This window comes from Pangasianodon hypophthalmus, chromosome 24 (assembly GCF_027358585.1).
Source record: "Pangasianodon hypophthalmus isolate fPanHyp1 chromosome 24, fPanHyp1.pri, whole genome shotgun sequence".
NCBI lineage: Eukaryota > Metazoa > Chordata > Actinopteri > Siluriformes > Pangasiidae > Pangasianodon > Pangasianodon hypophthalmus.
Window position 1 is genome coordinate 10,173,523 of NC_069733.1, and position 14,419 is coordinate 10,187,941.

Here is a 14,419-nt window from a genome sequence, read left to right on the forward strand (position 1 = left end):
TCTGCGAATTATTTTGGCTCAGTTTGTACCTTGCAGGTCTGTTTAGCATCGCACCTCCCATAATACACGGCATGTTTGGTTCACTTTCTGCAGGTGGGTCAATTTAAGGTTGAATTGCTTTCTCAATGCTGTCGAACTGCTCTAGAGTTCACTTGGAACCAGAATGAGAGCGCCTCACTCAGAGGATCTCAGACCATTTGTTTTGGTCCACACTTGAATGTGATTGCTGTGTTCACACCTTCCTAAGTGATCCACAGCAAGGGGAGAAACATCAGAGTTTGATTTAAACATGCTAAATGCAGCATATGTGAAAATACTCTTAGATTACTGTATTTCATTTATTTTCTCTTTTCCCTCTCTGACTCAATGCTGCCTCAGGTGGTGTAATGCTCAATAGCAAAATAAATCAAACCAACTCCTAGTGCTGCAAATAACAACATAAATAGCGCTTATGATTTTTTGCTTGTGTGTGTGTGTGTTTAACTGAGCTGGTGATTAGATAGGGAGGGTGTGTGTGAGATTTGTGTGTGCTCTCTACATCTCAACTGTCTTGCAGACATGCAATTGTTTTGTGGCACTCATGGGAAATATCTTTTGCCTTGAAGTGGACAATTTCCAGATTATATCTCTGACATCAGGAAATTTATGATTGAAAGGGTGCTGCATTTGGGCATTTAGAGAGAAAACACAGAGAGGAGAATTTGTGATATATTCTGCAGATTGGATTTTTGACATCTTGCTGATTTGCTGTAGGCATGCATAAACACAGAAGATGAATGTGGATATGTAAAAGGTACAATAATTAAGCAACATGATAATTATATTAGTTTCCCTGCACAAGCTTAATGTACGCCCTTAATAAGGATAGAATATGTGGAGTTATTAATTAGATTCATTAAATTTGTTTATTGTGTTGTCCAATAAACCGTGTAACACAATCTGATTACTTCCTCCCAATTTACCAACAGGAGCTCTGATTTGTGGCATGTCTGTGTCATTCTGATTAATCCCACCCAATTTACCCAGTGTGGGCCAGGCTTGTGATATGGCAATTACTCAACTTAATTATGCATCTTGCTGCAGTCTACCTATCCATGTTAACAAAATGAATTATCCCAACGTCAGCCTTGAACATATTTGCACAGCAGAATATGCTCACACACTGCACAGCATTTAAAGGGGCAGGTTCCTAGATTTAGAATGAGTCCATTCTGAATACAAGAAGAGCAAAATGCCAATATCCTTAACAATCACGTAAGAACTACAACACTTCAGGGTGTGCTGTTATAGGAAAATAATCAACGATGTAGTGGTGTGAAGATCATTCTTTTCCAATAGCATTTTTTATTCCTCTTACACCACAGCAATTTGCCAAGACTAACACTTTTCATTTATTTAAGGGCAACTCATTTTATCAGTTTATATTTACATTTAATGTTGTGGAACTTCTGAGATACAAGGTAGTTCCTGTTATCACTTATGTTATAGCAGCTATAAGCAGAAGTTCCATCACCAACCACTCTTTTGTCACTCTTGAAACTAATATGACAAAAAAAAAACTGCAGCTTGTTATGTTAACAAAAGCTGTAAATCCCTCCATCCCCATCCCAAGACTCCTATATCAGAAAGTTATGGTTTTACCCTCTGACTGTTACACTGGAGACTCCTTCCAAAAGGAAAAAACTTGACTATTTCAACAATGAGACAGTTTTTTTCTCTTTTTTTAAATCTGTTTATGAGGAGCATCCACCATATGAGTCCCTGTGTAAGTTTTAACTGTGTTAGAACAAGTGCTTATAAATCTTGCAGCTGGAAATACTGTCAGAGTTGCACTGTTCAAAAACACAAAAAAAACCACCATCTTCTGACCAGTCAGATTTGATAATTCAACAATGCTGTGGAATAAAGAAAAGTATTCAGAGCATAATAACTACCATATAATATTGGTTATTTAAATCAGCATTTTTTTTTTGGTAATGTATTCTTACCTCATACCTGTAATCAAGATAAATGGCTTTTTTTTTATCTTTGCATTTGTACGTGGGTGCAGCAGACATCTTGAATGCGTTATCATTAAATGACTCATTGCTTGTTGCAAAAAGGACACAGTGAGAGCGTCTGTATGAAAGATCTCACTGTATATGGTAGTGGATTAAACACAAGAAAGAAATCGAATCACTAAGAAGAAAGTTTGACTCACTAAGAAGAAAGCTTAGTTGTTTAGGTTTTTTCTGTATGACTGTATTTCACTCATCTGTGCAGCCATTTATGCACAAGTTACTGAAGGCGTGGGTGTAGCCAGATCATGTACAATTTTATGTCCTTTTCCAATTCTGTCCACTGGCTGGAGAATTGAGATCATGACTGCTAAATATCTCTCTCGCGAATCATTGTCAGCGTGATGGACGGCTTCTGGGACACGCAGCTATTCCGTGTCAGTCATCTGTGGCCCAAACAATTTCCACAAAACTGACAAATATCATGGCACCAGATGTTTCTGATGCTCTGGGTGTGGGTGCCAGATGTATCACTAGGTGAAAGGACTCTAACATCTGTGGTCATTATGAATTTGATGCATCGCTCCAATTACTATTGCTACGGCTTTTTAGTCTTGGCCAGATAATTGGCCACTGTTGTTTTGGTTCTAAGCAGGCAATGAGAAAGGAAATGTAGATGGATAAGAGTGCAGTGAAATCAGGTCAGTTTTGTCTCCCAGAAGACTGCCACACTAACAGTCATCAAGATCATCAGATTATTTGACTCCTGGCTGCATCAAGAAAACAAAGTCTTATTAGTCTGATAGTATTTTCTGCTGAAACCTGCTGAAACAGGAGGAAAAAATGGATGGTTCAGTGGTAGTATGTGTGGAATATTTAGCAGCTCAGTCCTTGAGCTAGGAAAATGTTCTGCACGAGTCTTGGAGATTATTAGTATTTCAGTTATAGCAGCTCACATAGTCAGAAGTAATCCAGTATCATGTGATTTACTACTAAATATGTTAGACCTACTCAGTGTACCTGTAATTTGATTTTTTTAAAAGCCCCACAAGTCAAAAGAATGACTAAATAATCTCTTTCCTACCAGATGGGAATATACTCTGTTATGTATTTCTCTCAAAGTCTGCATGTTTCACATCGGGTATCCATGTGGTTTACAATCCTTGATTCATCTCTGAGAAAAAGAAAGAGCGCACCTCGCTGGTGATTTGTGTGGACCATGAAAATCCCCAGAGCCAGTGCTCATGCGCCATAAGATGGTGAATTAGCTGTCATCTGGAGCAGCTGACTGTAGCATTCTCGCACACTTGCTCTCACATCCTCCCCACCCAGCAGTAACAAATCACTTTACAGCATGAATCATAACTATCACTTTGTCCTCATTTCATAGAAGGACCAGGCATCATCTTCGTCTCCCCTCCTCTCCTCCCTCATCCCTTCCATGCACTCAAATAAGCCCCAGACAACTCAAAGACAGCTTCACCTTAGGCAGAACATCGCCTGCTCTGGCTGACTGCACTCACTTGCTGTTTGGAGGTAGACTAAATGCCTCAATACAGACTGGGGTCTCTAGGTGCTGTCTATGAGTAAGATAGATGAGACGTGACATCAAGCAGCGTGGGAGTTGTTATCAAAGTCCCATTACTTACTCTTCTGCTGCGTGCCTCTGATAGTAGCAGACAACAGTGTATGTGTTAATTCGTTTTGGATTGAGATGATGTCATATGCACGCACACACACACACACACACACACACACACACACTATATACAGTACATACTCACATTCAAATACGCAGTATAGATAGATGGTTTTGCGTTGTCTTCCTGAGTCCGCATGGGTTTCCTCCAGGTTCTCCAGTTTCCTCCCACCTCCCAAAAACATTTGGAGGAATATGTATGTGCATGGTGTCCTGAGATGGACTGACGTCCCATCCCTGCCACATGTTTTCCATGGGCATTGTGGTATGGTTCATATTTAGTTTTTATATATATATATATATATATATATATATATATATATATATATATATATATATATATATATATATATAAAAGTGGGGACCACACCCACATCAGGTTTAAATCCGAATACAGATACAGATATGAATATTTGGCTCACTAAATACAGATACAGTGTCATTGTGTTGGGACAGTGTGGGACTGGTTGTGCATGCAAACAAGTTAGAGGCCTTCTTTTCCCCTGAGCTCACTCCATTCTTCCCTCTAGCCTCCTTGGGAAGAGCACCACTGATTACCTCATCGTTACTCATCTCTCTCTCTCTCTCTATCCAGATAAACCTGCAGAGAAAGATGCGGGTCACAGGCCTGATAACCCAGGGGGCCAAGCGGATTGGGAGCCCTGAGTACGTCAAGTCATACAAAGTGGCCTCCAGCGACGACGGAAAGACATGGAGGACATACAAAGTCAAGGGCACGGACGAGGATATGGTGAGATGTGTTTTTAATTAGCCGCCGGCTCAGCGTGCCTCACACTCCACACACTTTAACAGCTCTTCAGATTGGATTTTTTATACTGTTTCGGGATGAAGGAGAGCCACTAGGGCCACCAAGGATGCTCCATCATTTTTGACTGAGCCCCTCCCTTCATTTTCTATTACCCAGCCTCAATTCCCACTCTTGTTTTATTTTATCTTTTTTATTTTTTTTATGATCTCCTCTAATGACTTTGGGAGGAAATTTTTGCTGCATCATTGTCTGCTTTTGTCAAGGATGTTCTTTTTTATGTCTATGTCATTTTGCTGAGATGAAGTTGTTTATTGGCTGTATGACAGTGAAGTATTGTTCCTGTGGTTTAGTATGACATGCTTGTATATTACACTTCTTTTATTAGTCTGTATTATAACTAATACTATAGGCCTGTTGACTAACCCATACAACAACAATAACAACGACAACACTGAAAGAATGATCTTTAATGTTAACACTGGCATCTCTGTTTGGCTGTCCATGTGCAGATATTCCGGGGTAACATCGATAACAACACTCCCTCGGCCAACTCGTTCACTCCCCCTATCGAGGCTCAGTATGTGAGGATCTACCCACAAGTCTGCAGGAGACACTGCACTCTGCGCATGGAGCTCCTGGGCTGTGAACTCACAGGTTAGTCTTCAGTGGATACTCTCACCTGGATAGATCGCCTGGTAGATTTATACCTAAGAGCTGCTGCTGTAATCATAAAGACTGTCCTGTGCTCACAGTATGCTCATACTGAACATCCTTTCAACACCCTTTTGTCTTGAACTTTTCTACACCTATATACTATAATGATTTATAGTCCCAGAAGAGGATGGGTTCCTTTTTCAGTCTGGTTCTTCACAAGGTTTCTTCTTCCTGTCGTTTCAGGATGTTTTTCTTTGCCACTGTCGCTTCTGGCTTGCTCATTAGTGATCTAAATCTACTTCCAGATTTGTGTAAAGCAGTGTTATCTATTCTTAAAAGCAATATAGAAATAAACAAATGGAATGAATTTTAAAAGTTTTGAATAGTTGAAGTTAGGGTGATGGGTAGTGTTAGCAGTTGTAGTATTGTGACAACTTTATCTATCTGAAATCTTATTAATTCTAACTTATTTTAACTTGACATATGGTTGGCACCTCGGGTTTATTTACTGCCGAACCCACTGCAACCATATACCATATAAATTGCATTGCCTAGCACAGTGTTGTTTTGTTAAATCTCGACCCCAGTGTACATCAGTTTTCAGATCTGTCTGTCACATTGGTATAACCTCTAGCTAATAAGCTGTTTAACACTATAGGATGCTCAGAGCCTCTGGGGCTGAAGTCTGGCCACATACAGGACTACCAGATCACAGCATCCAGCACTTTCCGAACCCTCAACATGGACATGTTTACCTGGGAGCCCAGCAAAGCCCGTCTGGACAAGCAGGGAAAGGTCAATGCCTGGACGGCTGGGCATAGTGATCAGTCTCAGTGGCTACAGGTATTACTATCTCTGTCTATTCCGTTCTCTCAGTGTGACTGGCAGCCCATTAACTCTCCTGGAGCCACAGTGTGACTGCCAGGTTTAATGACAGAAAGCATGTCAAACTGTGACCCAGTTGTTCCAAATTTGTCCTGACATTATGAAACCCCACTGGCTGTTCCACAACATACTAGTATATCTACAATATATCTACAATGTATAGGCATGTTATAATATTATTATTAGTGTTGATTTATTATGTTTCTCGTTCACATACATACTCACATACATATGTACATACATACATACATACATACATACATGCATGCATACATACATACACATATACATATGTACAAACATACATACATACACACATATATATGTACAAACATACATACATACATACATACATACATACACACATACATATGTACAAACATGCATACATACAGTAAAATGTATTAATTTTGCCAACTTTCCACTACAAACATATAAATTAAGTTTCTAATTTATATATTTATATTTTGGGTAATTATTATTTTAGACTTAAGTTGTGAATTAATTTAAAGTGAAATCTTGTTCAATTCACACAATTTATTTCACGCTGCCCACGACCTGCTACCATCGGCACTCACCATTCCCTGCATCACAGAACTTCATTTTAGCAATTTTTCACTGTGAGTAAATATATTGTAAATTGTCTGTGGAATATGAAATTATTAGAAATAAGTATTACTGCTGTATATGATCAGATAAAGTTTATAAGCTTGATAGAAAGCTTAGCTTATTGCACACAAAGCCCCTTTTCCTGCATCGTCTGAAAGGAGTGTTTATTATAGTATACATTGTAAAGAAGTGCTGGTTATAATGTTTCAATAAGCTTTTAATTCTACTACTAATACTACTACTACTACAGAGTACCATCATCTCACATTAAACTACGCCAGGTCAAACATGCGAAACAGGCAGCACAGGCTGTGTTATAGGAAACAGCCAAAGATGTCAAGTTTTGTTGAGGGGGAAAAACACAATCAACTGAGTATTCCCTGTGAAAATGATCACAACACACATTTCAATCTTCTTTTCACAAATAAATAACCTGGAGCTTCTTTCTCTGGAAGACATCCCCAGTTATGTCAAGATGTTCAGCAGCCAGAGAGGTAAAAGGTGTTTGAACATAGGTGCTTGACAACAGGAAAAAACTTCGGGAGTTGCTATTTAAGGTAAAGCAGTAGCACTTGAAGTAAAATTGTTGTTCAAATAGTCACCAAGGCTGATTTTTGCATGTAATTAAAGGTCAAGTGGAATAAACAACAGCAAAAAGCTCTTAACACTGTCCTCTGGGAATACTTTTATGGCTTCTATGCTGCTCTGATCAGACACCTCCCAGCAGAACCGTGTATAAGAGAGTACTAAACTGGACAGGTAAGGCATTTGCTGTTTAATTTTTTCCGTCAAAGGGCTGGTAAATCCTTTATCTACAATGGCAAAGAGGCTTTGTTAGGCTGCTCAGTCAGTGTTCATTAAAATAACTAATCACATTTAACCAGGCTGCTATCAAGTGCTATAAATCCCAAGAAATTGCAGTATTTAGAAGCTTCTTGAATTGAAAACATGGGCATTGCTATTTAAGCTTGCACAGATATCTGCAGTAATCACGATATGATTAGATCTGCATAAAAAAAAAAATCCCTGTCTAGGTTTAACTAAACTTTGCCCTGTGGAGCATATTGTATTTTATTGTTTTCATGTAGTAGTAGTAGAACAGTTACCTAGCCCTAATGAAATACATAACCAAACACAACCAGCAAAAATAAAACCAGTTACCATAAAAGCATAAAAGCTAACCGCGACATGGACATTCTTCTCTTCCGCAACTTTGATGATCAGTGTTAGCTTTCAGTTGACAATCTAATGCACTCTAATGTGGCATTTATATTGTTGCCTCCTGCTAGATTATTTTGTTACAGAAAAAAAAAAGTTATTGAACTATTTCATCTTCCCAGCTAAACTGTCTCTTGGCTAAATTGAGACTTATTGATTAGTCTTCAACAAGGACTCTAACACAAAAACTTTAAGAGCTGACTCGTGATTTTACAATGCAAAGACATTTGCTGAGTTTAACATGACATTCCCTATTTGGTCCATCAACATGTCTATATTCTAAATAAATGATAACACGATAACAAGTAGCAGAATATTGTACCAGCACAGCTGGTGGAAATTCTTTCACAGTCATGAAAATGTAAGAGTGTGAAGCAGAGATGTAGATACTCTAAATGTCATTTCTACTCCGGTTACCATGGTGAATAATCGATTATCACTGACGTTACAGAATGACTACAGGCTTGATAGATTAATTGAATTAATCAAGCTTAATGACAAATTAAGTATTCCAATTAATCAAGACAACTGCATTGCTGCAGAGGCTAAAGAAAAAAATACACCAGAGACAGCAAGCTTCTCAGAGATAACTCAGCCATGTGGAGCACAGTGTACTTTTCCTCCATGTAGTAGAATGAAGCACTTTGGCTCATGGGCCAGCTGTACGATGCCATTTGCACCCACATTCTCTACGTTACGTATTATGTTTGAAACTGCCATAATAGGCTCAACGTGTAATTCAAACCCCAGGCAGCAACACACAAAGTACACTTCTCCCAGTGGCATATTGTCTATAAGGGCAGGTGCGGGGCAGCGGATCAACAAGTGTTAATGTTCATCAAATCCTCATTCACATTTTACATGCATTTTAAATTCTGTTTGAATATTAATTACCTCTTATGAGTGACCAATGTGATTTTAGAAAAAATGTTGCTTTTTGACAGATACAAGCCAATCTTCCATTGATTTGCTGTCCTTTCTGAATGTTGCGCAATCACTGAGCAGTTTATCTCCATGAAGTTATTATTATTGTTATTATTATTATTATTATTATTGCAGCTAATCGTAAAAAGGGGAAGTGAAACAAATACTAAAGTTTGGACAATTAGCAGAAGCGAGTTTTGCATTTGATTTTCTCTGCTAACTAATACCAGGTGTAAATTAGCACCATGTGAGTTACTTGGAGCTGTTTAAGCAATGTTGCCAGATGCAACTGTCAAGAGTGTAGTCTTCCTTTTTTTAGCACACTGACTTAGAAGGTGAAATGTTTAAGGACTGAGCTCGGCTCTCCGAAATCCTGCTTGTTAAATTGACTTTATGTAAACTGTAACTACACTTTCAGGGGTGCAGTAGCTTAGTGGTTAGCACTGTTGCCTCACAACTCCGGGACTGAAGGTTTGAATCCCATCTCCGCCCTGTGTGCATGGAGTTTGCATGTTCTCCTTGTGCTTCAGGGGTTTCCTCCCCAGTCCAAAGACATGTCTTGTAGACTGACTGGCATTTTCTAATTGTGTGTGGTTGTGCCCTGCGATGGGTTGCCTGAGTCCCCTGGGACAGGCTCCAGGCTACCCTGCAACCCTGTGTAGGATAAGCTGTATGGAAAATGGATGGTACCTACACTTTCAGAAGAAAGAGAAACAAAGCATCAGTTTTAACCCTTGATTAATCTGTTTATTGCTACCTTATTTTCTGATCCTATTTTGTAATAAAAATAGGATATTCAAGTTTAAAAAAAAAATCAACGTTCATCCTATTAAAACAGAAACACCTTTCATAAATTTAAGGGATTTTCATACTTGACATTTTGACGTGTGAGGTTTTTTGGTATAACTCATGTTCTTGGTTAACAGCTGGAGACTTGCAGGTCCACATGTCTCTTTTTATCCCTTTATTGAACTATCATTTTAGAATTTAGTTCAAAAATTATCAGCATGGAAACATTTTGCCACAAGGATAATAACATTCACATATTGATAAGGAGTTTGTTGTCAGCAAACCTGGCTTATTTGCCATTCAGATAAAACCAATCAAGCCTACCTCAGCACAGCAGGAACTGATTTATAGCAGTGGGCCTGCTTCTGGATCTGTGCTGTATATCTTTAGTTTCCCAAAGGCCTTCTGTGACTGTCGCCCTTGCACGATGGATATAATTTAGCAATGCTGCATGTAAGTGTTTTTTCCTGCTAGCTTAGCACTCTATCTATTATTATATATTATTATTCTCAACTTTTTTTTACTGTCCAATATTATTGTTTTATCAAGTTTATGAAGTTCTCTTTTTAGTTAAGCATGTTTCCTTTCATGTGTCAATTTGATTGTGATAGTTGTGATGGTGATGGTTGTATCTTATTACATATGAGTGGACATCCTAGTGATTTAGTCCCTTCTGCTAGCAAGACTGGAAGAATAGGCCCTACTGTTTAGTGTGTGGATTCTAGCCAAAGCCAGTTAGATGATCTGTGGACCCACAGCAAGCAACCATGCTAGATGGAGTCATGGAAAGTTGTCTATGGGGGAGAGTGCAAAGGCAGGCATTTCTCCCATTTTGCTCCAGAGTGCAAAGGCAGGCATTTCTCCCATTTTGCCTGCATCTGGACAACAAATTCACCTAGTAGGCTAGAGGATGCCACTGGTTCCCAGGCCTCTTTCATTACACAAGACCGTGCCACAGTCACAGCAGCAGTCAGCCAAGAACGCTATGCTATACAAAAACCTTGATAGATGAAAATTCCATTATTGGAAATATCATGGCCATATCAATAGTCAAGTACTGTATCACGTGCAAAAGTCCCAGATGTTAAGCCATTTCATGCACAGAGATGTTAAACACACTGATGAGTTCTGATTGTTTTCCTCTAACATCATGGCCCATTGTGTTTTATTCCTTACTCATACTACAGTGCTGTTTAATGGCTAAATTCTGAATGGTCAGAAGATGTTAATTAACTTTCTATAACGTCAGTGTGCTTGTTCTAATATGTTATTTGTTCTATAGTAACAGTTCACACAGGTACACTTCAGACAAACTGCTTAAAAATCATGTGAAGCTATTTCTTTTTGGAAGTGTGTTTTGTTCCTTAGATAAAGCACACCAGGCATACACAGATTGACCCCCAGAGGGGGCTTGAGCCTTGCACTTTTGCTCTCAGAATGTACAAGTGCCCTCTTTACTAATTGTATTTTATATGGCCTCAGGGTGACTCACAGAACAAAGACACTCACCTGGAGTGTATTTGTGAGCTCTTTAACAGGAGCCTGTGAGCTGCACCAGTGCCCAGGATCTGCTTCGGTGAGGCACGACTGGCTCAGCATCACCCCAGGAGTATAGCTAGAGGGTCAGATTAGGTTCCGAAAGCTTCAGCACTATCGATTGGCCTGTGGATATTTTGCCTCAGTGAACTCCATCCTGTCACGGATGCACACATCAGCACACTGCTGAAGTGTGTGTGTGTGTGTGTGTGTAGACACATTTGAACTTTCTTTTCCTCTCAGTGTGATGCTTAAAATGCCACTAGTATCAGACCACTATAGCTGTATGGAATTTGTGATTATTATCCATTATTATTTTGTGAAGTTTTATTAACAGTATTTTCATCAGGAATCTTTGTGATTTCAGTTAATATTCTATAACACACAGGAAAAGGGTCTACATCTGATTTAATTATTTTACAGGGCTTGGAGTTGAAAGAGTTACAAAGAGTTGAAGTGAATTATTTTACAGGGCTTGGAGTTGAAAGAGTTACAAAGAGTTGAAGTGAATTATTAATGTTACAAGCTTAGGACAATAACCTGTAACATCAGTGTGAACAATAAATAATCAGTCTTACCTAAAATTTTCATTAGGGTGCTATGTTCCCCAACATCACTCTGAGCCATCTCATCACAGCCAAAAATAACTACATCCAAGAATGGGATAAAATCTTTAGTGTCCTTCCTTGAAATTTTCCACATGCAGACATAGTTATGCATTAAGTATAATATCAGGACATATCAATCACTGTTTAGTATATAATACAATTAAGCAATATTGCATGGGCAAGAATGCGGTTATACTGAATATCGACATGGCTGTGATTTGCCGCAGCTAATTATTATTATTATTAATTATATTAAGTATAACCGCACTCTTGCCCATGCAATATTGATTTTATACAACAGTTCTATAAACAAGAAATTAATATCGAGTAAGTGACATTTTGAACACAATATGGTTCTGGTTATTTTTGCTCCACTAGCAGAAATAGCTCCTGGAGGAACCACACTCACTTTATAACACATTGGCTAGCTGGCTAGCTAGCTCACATTGATTTGTACATTCCGTTAAAGGTGCTTCCGATAAAATGGGTGTCTCTGCTTCCTTTTCATCTTCAACTGACGAGCTTTCATATTTTAAGCCAACAGTGAAAAGTATTGTTTGCCATGTCCGCTGATGATGTTGCTAACTCTACTGTGGTAACCGTTTTGAGCTAAGAAGTGGAATTTTATGTGGCAAACACAGATGAGTGGCGTGATATACACAGTGAAATGTCGTTATAGGAAATATAGGCACTCTTTGAACGCTGCTCAACCAATCAAATTAGCGAACCAGAACTAATTGTTGTATAAACAGAAAATTAAAGCACACAATAAGTGTATTTTGCTCATTTGACATACCCAAGCCTGCATAGACTGTTAGTAAATTATAATTTTACACAGAAACACCTTTGGAAAATCAAATCTCTGAAAAATTGGCAGCACTAAAAAGTGGATGATTCTCGGAAAAAAGCTGGACATTCCAAAAAAGGAAACTCCTGGTTCTCTAAATGACCCTTCAAATCAAGTACTTTTTCTACAATTATAGAGCTCAGGGCTTCCTACTGTTGTTCCCTCTAGACCCTTTCACCTTCTTAACCTATTCATTATCAGAGCTGTTTAGTCATCAGGTGGTCATTATTCTGCCCCATGACTTTTTTCCACAGCTAACAAAGATTATGCCCCACTTTCCACTGCTGTCTTCTGTACCTGATGCTACCTTCAGTGCTGCTTGTTCTTCATCACTGAATGCAGTGACCTACACAGCAACCTAAATAAAGAGTAAAGCTGTGTCATTTAGTTTGTACATCGGCTCCCCATTAAACAGTCATATGCCAATAAAATAAGCCATGTTTTCTATGATATATAGATCACAACCTCTTTTAAAATCAAGCAAACAACACCCATTCTTGTGTTAATAAATCCGATTGACAAGTGTGGCTTAAGTAAGAAATAAATATGATGCGGTATGCCGTTATAGGAAAATAATGACTAATAAAGAATGGGGTGGCATGGAGCAGTTACAGTCACCACCAGGAAGTTGATTATTTTCTAATAACTGCACATTCCAATTGTTTTATTCCCCTTATACCATAACAATTTGTCAAGATTACAATTTTTTCATTTATTAAAGAGCGACACGTCATATTAGTAACCATTTATAGTTACAGTTAATGTTGTGAAACATCTGTAAGACAAGTTAGTTCCTCTTATAACTTACGTTAGAGCAGCTGTAAACAGTTGTTCCCTCTCCAGCATTTCTTTTTTTCTCTTTGCAAAGCCCTCTGTCCTGAAGGAAAACTACAACATGCTGACACCTGAGACTCCTTTCATAAATATTATTTAAATATCTTACAGAACGCATCACGATTTCTATGATTATACATCTTTGTTAAATACCAAGTCATTTTTAATCCATTTATTATGTGAAGCATCTGCCATAGAAATGATAAAGTATTAGAACAAGCATTAATATAAACCTGTGGTTTGAATTACAGCTGGCACTATTGTCAGAGCTGCTGTTAGAGAAAATGAATGAACACCTTCTGACCAATCAGATTCAAGAATTCAACATCACTGTGGCATAATATGTCATAACAAATTACTCACAGCTCCAAAACAATCTAGTAGTTCTGTTTCTCCTTTAAGCAAGTGTGAGGTGGTGATTTATCTCGCTTGCTTGGGTCTGTCTCATGCTGTCTCTGCAGGTTGTTATCCCCTTTAAGTTTGAAAAAAAAAAAGCTTTCCCAAGTTTGCTTGTTTTCCTTTTTGTGTACATTGTGTAGAGAAAGCCCTTGGTGACCTCACTTGTGATTTCCTGTGTTTCTGCCGTTAATTGCGAGGAAGCGTTCATTTGAACTCTGGATCACTTTTAATTGCATAATGTACTTAAATGAGAGAACAATTAATCTTTGAACCTTTAAAACTTGTCTTACTTTGTGTTCTAGTTTATTATTGCTAGTTAAAGTGTGCTACACTACAGTGTTAAGTGAATAAGAAAGTAAGAGCCCATAAAGAGGAACTGTAACAGATATTTGTTTCATGAAATGATTCCTGCCAGAAGAGTTTGACTGCTTCTGAATCGATGACTCTTAAGCAGTCCATTCAGGTGGCAGCTTCAGAGCCCTCAAGGTTTCATCACATTTAGTCAAAGCTCATATTTGACACCCAGTGTCATCTTTTTTTTCTTTTTTTTTTTTTTTTTTTTTTTAATGTTTATTAGAGATACCGGGACTGACAGTGTTACATCTTGGGCTGTCTAATTATCTTTTCATACCCTATGTTGATTGACAGCTG

At 38.4% G+C, this 14,419-nt stretch overlaps 1 protein-coding gene across 2 annotated transcripts in view; it reads left to right on the top strand.

Moving 5' to 3' along the window:
• edil3a (EGF-like repeats and discoidin I-like domains 3a) overlaps positions 1–14,419 on the top strand; it is a 181,204-nt gene that overhangs the window by 133,505 nt on the left and 33,280 nt on the right. For both annotated transcript variants that reach the window (XM_026931547.3, XM_026931546.3), the window contains exons 6-8: positions 4,292–4,447; positions 4,975–5,119; positions 5,778–5,962. In XM_026931547.3, the coding sequence (XP_026787348.2) occupies positions 4,292–4,447; positions 4,975–5,119; positions 5,778–5,962 (486 nt within the window). The remainder of the gene's footprint in view (positions 1–4,291; positions 4,448–4,974; positions 5,120–5,777; positions 5,963–14,419) is intronic.